The sequence below is a fragment of the Adiantum capillus-veneris genome, chromosome 16 (assembly GCF_014529385.1).
Source record: "Adiantum capillus-veneris isolate H3 chromosome 16, ASM1452938v2, whole genome shotgun sequence".
Lineage (NCBI taxonomy): Eukaryota > Viridiplantae > Streptophyta > Polypodiopsida > Polypodiales > Pteridaceae > Adiantum > Adiantum capillus-veneris.
The window spans coordinates 128,408,770-128,417,973 of NC_140946.1; the positions used below are offsets into that span (position 1 = coordinate 128,408,770).

The 9,204-nt window shown below is 44.1% G+C and overlaps 1 protein-coding gene and 1 pseudogene across 1 annotated transcript; both read left to right on the forward strand.

The window, feature by feature from the left end:
- The first annotated feature begins 231 nt into the window (after positions 1–231).
- Positions 232–1,478, forward strand: LOC147439847 (uncharacterized; annotated as a pseudogene).
- A 5,905-nt stretch (positions 1,479–7,383) lies between these two features.
- On the forward strand, positions 7,384–8,998 carry LOC147439848 (glycosyltransferase BC10-like). The gene has a single exon (XM_086484417.1). The coding sequence runs from the start codon at positions 7,485–7,487 to the stop codon at positions 8,697–8,699; it is 1,215 nt and encodes a 404-aa protein (XP_086340543.1). The 5' UTR covers positions 7,384–7,484; the 3' UTR covers positions 8,700–8,998.
- Positions 8,999–9,204: the final 206 nt, after the last annotated feature.

Consider the following 9,204-nt stretch of genomic DNA (forward strand, 5'->3'; position numbering starts at 1 on the left):
TCTAATGGAATCCCATGGAAAGAGTTGGTGGGAAGAGTTTCGGAGAAGACATCCTAACCTTCTGTTTAGAGTGTCAGAAGGACTAGACCAATCAAGAGCAAGCAGATTTAGCCCAGAAATTGTCAAATCACTTCATGACAACCTCAAAAAGCTTTATACAGAACACATATACCCCTCTACCAACATATGGAACGCAGATGAAACTAGATTTCAAGGCTCCAGGACAAGGGTATGAAGGTTCTTGCAAAGAAAGGGGAAAAGGTAGTCTATGGGGTTACTTGCGATTCACACGAGTGGATGACGGTACTGTGTTGTGGGAATGCTGCAGGAAACGCAATTCCCTCCTATTACATATTTAAAGGTAGTCGTATCATGGGAAATTATATTCAGCATTGCGAACATGGAGCAACAATGGCGATGCAGAAGAAGGCTTGGATGACTGGGCAGCTTTTTGCAACGTGACTGCTCCATTTTGACAAATTCATTACCAAAATTGTGGGTAAGTCTAGTAGGCATCTTCTCATCCTAGATGGGCATGGAAGCCATGTCTCCCTAGATGTAGTAAAAAAGGCTATGAAAAGGGAATTGACATAATTACTCTATCGGCACATATGTGACATAAACTTCAGCCCTTAGATGTAAGTGTGTTCAAGTCACTAAAAGTGCAATTTCGGCAGGAGAGAGACATTTGGCAACACAAATCTTCAACAAGGCAAGCTTCAGAAACAGAATTGCATCTATTGTGTCAAAGGCAATCAAATCCTCTTTCACGCAATCTAATATCAAGGTCGGCTTCCGTGCAACTAGCATATGGCCATTGGACTCAGCAGCTGTTTGTTTTGAGGGAATGCCAAGCAGTCATATCACACTGGTGGAAGATTCTACAACAGCAACCAGAGAAGATCAGTCCTACAATGATGAAAATCCATCTCAGGTACCCAACACCCCATGCATTCAAACATGGAAGATGATACAATTTTTGCTTTAATAATTTGGCAACTCAGCTTGGTGTGGATATATCACAAACACAAGGAGAGGTGGATCAAGCAATGTTGTTCACACAATTAATGGAAGCATATGATTTATCTACGTTTCAAGGTGCTTCACATGAAGACCTATGTACAGTTGAGGAAGTGTACACAATTAATGTAGACCTCTCAAGCGCATTGGCCAAAAACCCTCACACAAGCAATGAGATGGACACTCCAGTAAGGGATCAAACTAGGACACACAATTTTGGAATGGAAAACGAACATCCATTGGATCTCACCCAGATGAATGAGAGCACATGTATCGTTGATCTTCTGCAAATACCAAGGACTGAGGTTTGTGTGAGACAGGTGCATCGAGAAGCCTTTGTTGACTACACCAATAGTCTTATTCTAACATCTTCCCAATATATGGAAAGTATGAAAGCCAAAACATCAAAGAAGGAAGAAATTGCAAAGGAAAAGGAGACAAAGCGTGTAGAAAAGTAACAAAAGAGGGCTCATACCATAACAGAAAGGGAGGTAGAAAAGAAAAAAAGGCTTGAAGCACACGAAGCAAGGAAATCCCGAAAGAATTGGGAGATCCAACAACAAGCTTTTGAGACACGGTTAAGGTCTGGATTGTGGGAGGGTGGTCCTACAGATGATCTATACCGAAGGCCACTTCATGTTGATCAAAACTATCATGCATTTGCACGAAGACAAAGACTCAACCAAATGCGCCAGCAACGAGTAACACATTCTTGACTTCCTTTTTGATCTGACAAGTATTTTTTTCTTTTTGGTTGGTAACATCCCTAAGTACTCAGTTTGATATTCTCGTAACACCCCAATATATCTGCTTCTACTACATATCTTTCATGTTGGCACCCCAATGTATTTACCGGTCTTATTTTTCTTCAATATACATCCCATGCGGCCATCCCAGTTTACATATGCTCTATGTATCAAGGATTTTGAATTCTGTCTGTCCTTACCCAAAGCGCACATCTTGTTCAATGGTCAAGCTACTTTTGATGAGCTTATCCACTTTCTATCTGTCTCAAGTGTCAATGCAACACGGTATTTTGGATGTTACATATATTACCACCTTGTCATCAAATTCATTTTGTTTTACTTTGCATTTTAGAAAGCCTTTTACATTCCATAGGTAAATAAAATTGTTTATTCAAGTGTTGAGACCGATTACAAAACATGGTCACTTATTCACAAACAATAAGACACCACCACGCAATAAAGTCAAACTTAGCACTTCGTAAAATACCATTGCTGAGTGAGGACAAGCCTCACCCGATCAATTTCCCCACAGGTGCACAAACCCTGATGCCAATGTAGAAATCACAACAGCAACCGAACCAGAACTATGAGCAGCCAACACCGTTTTCTTTCAGTCTTTGATCTCAAAAAACGAGAAGCAATCAATCTTGGACCAAAACCTTCATGGTGCAGCTGAGACAAGACGACATTGCTGCAAAACTCACATATCAACACATTAGCATATCAAGGAGGCTTGGACATAGGCATGCCTTGAAGATCAGGGGGAAAAACACATAAAATGAAAGCGTAGGCAGCTACCTCATGGGCGAAGACTGAAAGGGGCACCAATTGTTCAATGGTTGCTTGAATCTCTACCTGCACTTTGTCATGCATCTTCAATCTGGTTTCTCAGCCTAAGGATTTGCAGGGTGACAAGAAATGTAGCCAGCTTAGCCTACTTGGCCAATTGGGCTCTATGGACTGCAGGGCTAGCAAGGTGTGTATGCTCACATGGGCACTATCTGCTCAATCTAGGATGGGGCTGCAGAGGGACTGTAGTTGAGAATGCATGCATAGCAAGGGAAGCAGTGCTGCTTTCTGTGACTCCTCGAGGCGGGAGATGAGACTACTGTAGCAGATGAAATCATGCTAGGAATCACCTAAGAGAGACTTCTCCAGGTCATGCATGGCATCAAAGACTTTCAACACAGCAGATGCAGGGGCAATGGCTTTGTCAAGGGAACTCGGAAGCTCATCCATGACCTTTCTATTAGATCATAGAGGTTCAAAGCCTCTTCCAAGGAGGGAATGCGTTTGGCTATGCGTTGAAGACGTGGCATTGTCTTGTAAAGATCATCCTCGAGCTCCCTGCCTTGTAAACATCATCCTCGAGCTTGAGGAATCTCTGCATCACCATGACTATCCTGGGCACTCCAAAGCCTTGGCATCACTGCATTGTCCAGGGAAGTAGCCATCTCTCTGTTTTACATTTTTCATAGCTTATGCTTGATAAGCTCTGCAACAAACATGAGGTGTGGGGTAAGATGAAACCAAAACCTTGATGCTTGAGAGCTGGCTGGACATGGCATGTGTAGAGAGAGAGAGAGAGAGAGAGAGAGAGAGAGAGAGAGAGAGAGAGCTGCTCCTTAGTCCCACATACAATGGAGGCCTTCCACTCATGGCCGAGTGCTTGGGTGAGCGAGAGAGACGCGAGCGCATTAATTACCATGCATGACAGAGCACGAGTGGCAGAGACTGCCGACGTAGGGAACCAGGACTTACTGTGTGAAGTCCACTTTTAATAGATGCATGGGAGGTTTCCATTTGGATAGGGGTTGTATACGTGATCCTTGGAGGGTGGCTCTTTATAAACCCATGAATGGCCCATGAAGGGTAGGCTCTCCTCCATTCATAGATACCCACCACACCTAGACTCCAACGCCCCTAGGTAGGTGGTAGGGGTGTCATAGTCCTCTGTTCCACTCCATTTTTTAATACAAAGGAATCTTTGTTTTGTACAATTACCTCAGCTCCTTTAAGTGCAACACCTTTAGCTCTCTTCCACATGTGCAGAGACACATAGCGCTACCAACCAATACCCTAACCACCCAAAAAGCTCCAATTCTGGCTCCTAAAACTCACTCTCCCCTTAGGTGGCCTTAAGTTGGCCCCTTTACCTCATCTTTGATAAAGAGAAACCTCATCCTTTGATATCAATGTCAGAGAATCTAATGCTTATTTTAAGATTCAACAAAATTTAACTATGAAAGAAGAGAGTTTTCCTTAAGAGAAAGATAGCAACAAGATCATAGGTTGTGCCACACTGATTTCTTTACACAATCAAAAATTAAAAACACAATAATCATGCACATAATTCAAAGAGATAACCAATTAAGATTGACAACTCGATGAGGACCGGATTTGCTTGGAGCCCGCCGTCCCCCTTAAAAGGACTTTTATTATAATCCTCTCAAACCAAAGCTTTGTTACAATACATTTTTGTGCTCTTGTGGAGCCTTTCTTGAATTGAGAAGATGGTGTTCTTCAAGATTCCACGGTATAGCCCTCCTTCCCAAACCCTAAACACCCCAGCGGCGGGGAGAAAGAAATTGCAGAAAAAGAGGAAGATGAGGGTAAAAAGAAGTATTTTTTGAGCAAGAAAATTTATAGTCCATGTACGTTTGCTGATGGGAAAGATCTTATCATAGCCTACCAATAGCATAGTAGAGATGGAGAAGAAGAAACTTTCATTGGCTTGGATTTACATCCATAGCCAAGAGCTTGAGCATAAAGTCCGTCTCTAGAACTCCCATGTGTGTGCGTGTGTGTGTGTGTGTGTGTGAGAGAGAGAGAGAGAGAGCTTTATTTGCCAAAGGGCACTTGAGAGAGTGTGTGAGAGGAGCAAGAAGGCCAAAAGTCCAACAAGCCCTTCTTTATATGCTTGTGCAACTGTGCAACTAGTTTTCAATTAGAATACGTCCAACTTGACTAATGAGGTGGGAATACCTCATAATGCAACTCAAGCATGTGGCCTAGCCAAGCTTAGTAAACAAAGACTAGAGTCAACTTCGTAAATGAGGAAGAGCTGGTCTAGCCTTAGTCTTTAGCTTTTTCTTTTCATTTATTGAAAACCATAAACTTCCATGTTGATTAATTAGCTTGGGTGCAAGACCTTTGCACAAGTATTGGAGGCTTATGAGACTCACTCACGACTACAATTTAAACTTGCTGAATTTAGACAATTTGTGGAAAGTTAGAATTTCACTCTACTTGGAGTCTCAAGAGTTACTCTCATGACTTGAGCTTAGCACAATCACTTTCTATTTTTAGACTCTTATAATTGCTCTCGATCATCTCCTTTGTCCTGTACCTTTGATCAAAGCTGCCCGAGATATTTTTATCCTTTCTTGACATGTACCTATGACTGAGATAACTAGTTAATAATTACCCTTGCTTTCCCTAGACTTAAGTTGCCATTTTGAGTTGGAAAATGCTTCTAGAAGGTTAGAAACCAATATTCATGACAATAAGCTGCATAGACTTATATGAACACGTCAAATCCCTAAAACGTCACAATTACACACTTCTAAGTAGCAAATGAGATGTGAGTCAAGGGGATACAAACCTTAATGAAAGTTAATAGGGTAGAAGAGCCAGTTAAAAGACGGGTCCCAGTTTTGGGACCCACCTTTAGTGACCAATTTAGAGACATGAATCCATGAGATGTTGTGTGGTTAGCGCAACGGAGATGGACTTTGGGCCGTCAGATTCTACATTGAAGTCTCGTTGTCAAAATTTCTTTAATTTGGCCCTCGATAGTCTTCCCTCTCGCACCCAATTTTTTAACACACATATTTATATTTGCTGTCGATCTCTGTCGTTTGACCCCGGAAATGCAATGCCCCCACTATTGGAGATACATGGTGCGCAAGCGGTTTAAAAACACTCTTCCATTCCAAATTTGATTCAACAGATCATTGAAAATTGGTCTCCCAAGTTGGGTGCCTCTAAACTAGCCCCTCTACCCTATTTAAATTTTTGTTCTGAGGCCTTCCACCACCCGTGTAAAAAAGAATTCAGATATTGAACAATTGCTATTGCAAGAAAATATTAGGCATACTGTTCACTAGAGTTCATGTGGTGCTTTTGTAATGTGAGATGGAGAGTGCACGTGAAGTTGAAGGCAATGTCTTGGTCAAGCATGGAGATTAGGATACTGCACACTAAGGACTACTTCTGCCTTGTTGTCAGCAGATGGAATGCTTAGGATGGGGGCAAATCTTGGCCATCAGGAAATAAAAGATTTCAGAATGGCAAGAGTATGGACCTTGTGTATCTAGGATGAGGGGGTGGGTTGGTAGGGGTGGCTGCCGTGATAGACGATGTAATTATGATCCCTGGATGACGTCATGGTTGAACATGAGCATGACAACACCTTGTAATTTTTTGGGCTGGTCAATATAATTCACTCACAATTGTGAGTTTTGCTTTTTTTTTAAATTTTTTTTTAAAGGATACTGCACACTGAAAGTAATGTGCAGCTATAAAGACCAAGGCACATTTGCATGGCTTAGTTAGGAGTAAGGTTGAGTTTGTTGTCTTTTTGTTTTGTCAAGCAAGTAGAGAGTCTTTGATATCATGCATAAAAGGCAAAGCCATTTGCAGGTATTTTGTTGAGAAGTGGCAGGCATTGTGTAGGGAAGGTTGGAAACCTGCAAATGCTTTTGTGAGGACATTGCTCATTTTTCCAACCTGTGACACAATCAAGATTCTCTTGGTTTTGTACCAAAACTTGAACGATTTGCCGGCTTTACACTAAATTAGTAGAATTTTTCCGATGTCGTTGAAAACAAAGCTTGGAATTTGACCAAGATTTTGCAAGTTTTTCTGGTTTATAGTATATTGAAGGCCGTGTTTTTGCAAACAACATCCCAAGTTCTAGCGTGCACATGTGAATACACCCGAGAAAAGAGTTACATTGGTAAGGAGGCACTCACACAAGGAGGGGTAACTATTTTGCCCCCCCCCCCCCCCCCCCCCCCCCCCCCCCCCCTCCCCCTCCTTGAGGTGCATTTAAATATTTATAAGTTACCCCCCTCTCCATATTGCGTGTGCGCGAGCTAGAGTCCTATCAAACGTCTCATCATTCTCTTCCTACCTCTTACCCCTCCCGTGCGGGGGCATCTAAGCCGTAATTTGGGCTAGGTTCAGTTGAGGGTGTGGGTTGGAAACTCGGGAGCTTCTCTTGCTCCAATCAATGAGCAACACTTATGAAGAGGTGCATACATGTAGCTAAAAGCCAACCATAGCGGGAGAAGAACAACCGCTACAACAAATGCGTAATAGTAGGGCTTTGCACATAGTTGGACGGTGCAGTTGGAATTTTAAGGGCGAAGCTTGAGGGTGAGAGAGGGATTTCCGTGCAGAGAGGAAGCTTGTGTGCGCAAAGAGGCCCGTGCAACAGCTTCCTTATTTTGAGGCAGCACTGCACTCAGAGTACATGTGCGCACCCTTTGGTTTTGGGGCTTCTGCCGCAGGCTTCCAAGGCTTTTGTAGGGAAGGCTGGCCGGCTTTTGTAGGGAAGGGAAGTTTGAAGCGTGAAGTGGGGGGACCAGTTATAAATAGTGGACTCTTGTATCTTTAGCTTTGCATACACAAAAAGACAATTCACGAAACCCAAACGTGCAAAACAACCAGCCCTTGATTCTCCCTCTGTGCGTCTCTCCCGCTCTCTCCCCCATGGTTACCTCCACATTTTCAGCGTTCATCAAGGCATGCCCAATGCGGCTCATCTTCTGTTTTCTCTGCTTCGCCTCCGCCGCTTTTGTCTGTATTCTTGCATTTTACCCTCTGTTTCTCGGCTCAGCCTCCATGGCCGGCCTGGCCTCGGCCATCTTCCCCGAGCTCCCATGTCTGCACCGCAGCTCTTGTGCCTGGAGCTACAGCATCGTTCAGGACAGAGGAGCAGAGCTTTTCCATAGCTGGTCGGACCAGGAATTGCTCGAAAGGGCCATCTTTGCAGAGGCGACTCGAACCGCTATGCTTAAGTACGATGAGAGAAAGATTAGGGCAGCAGCTTCAGCTCCAGTTTCACATGAGCTTTCTGCATGCCAGCCTCGCAAAGGCAAAATGCGCACATCAAAAATTGCCTTCTTGTTTCTAACGCGAGGGCCTTTGCCTTTCCTCCCTCTGTGGAACCTATTCTTCCGTGGCCATGAGCACCAGTACAACATCTATGTGCACTTAGATCCTTTCCGTGTGGGTGTCTTCGACCGCAAGAGTGCAGGAGTGTTTTGGGGGAGGCTCATCCCGCCAGGCCTCACAGAGCGAGGTGCACCGAGCCTTGCGGCTGCTTCGCGTCGCCTTCTCGCAAATGCGCTGCTTGATGATCCTGATAACCAGTTCTTTGCGGTCCTCTCTGACCGTTGCATCCCTCTCGTCAGCTTCCGCAATGTGTATGATCATGTGATGGCATCAAAGAAGAGCTTCATTGAGATATTGAAGGATGAACCAACACTGGCGGGCCGCTATGCGTCAAGGGGTTCAGAGGCCGCCATGCTACCGGAGGTGCCATTTTCTAGCTTTCGAGTGGGCTCTCAATTTTTTGTGCTAAATCACAAGCACGCAGCAATGGTGGTCTCTGATAACAAGATTTGGAGCAAATTGAGCTTGCCATGTGCAAATGCAAATGCTTGCTATGCAGAGGAGCATTACTTTCCAACTTTGATAGATATGGAAGATGGGAAATGTGCAACAGGATTCACGCTGACAAATGTCGATTGGTCGGTGAGGTCGGCAGATGGGGCGCATCCTCGCATGTACAGGCAGGAGGAGGTGACAGGAGAGCTTATCATGACACTAAGGAGGAACGGCACGTTTCTCTTCGCAAGGAAGTTTGGGGACGATTGCTTGAAACCATTGCTGCAGTTGGCGCCGTTTATATATGGGGATTAAGAGAGGAAAGCAACATAAAGGGGCAAAATTTACCTAAGCACAATCATGAATATATTATATTATGATCTCAATCGCTGCATTGCCGCCGGCTGTGCCGTTGTAGCGGCGGTGGTCGATGTACAGGATTTGGGGGAGCCCGGCAAAGCGGGCGGGTTGATTATACAGTTAGCATGTGTGTAATTTGTCTGTTGTCAGTTGTGGTACATAAGCATCAGATGTGCAAGCTAAGCTGCTGATACCAAGCGGTGAATGCAAAATGTAATTAAGGTGTAGTGTTAATTTGTTGTGTACCACAAGAAGTTTCAGAAATTTTCTCATGTAGGAAAACGAAGTCTTTTCCAATGTTTATCTTACAATGAATAGCATCATGAGCTTCTGCTCGAGAGGCACCGCATACCTAGCTAGGTACGATTGGGGGCAGGGGGGACCGGCGGTCCCTGTCCCCAATCGCACCTAGCTAGGTATGCAGTGCCTCCCTCACAGAAGCTCATGATGTTGAGGTAAG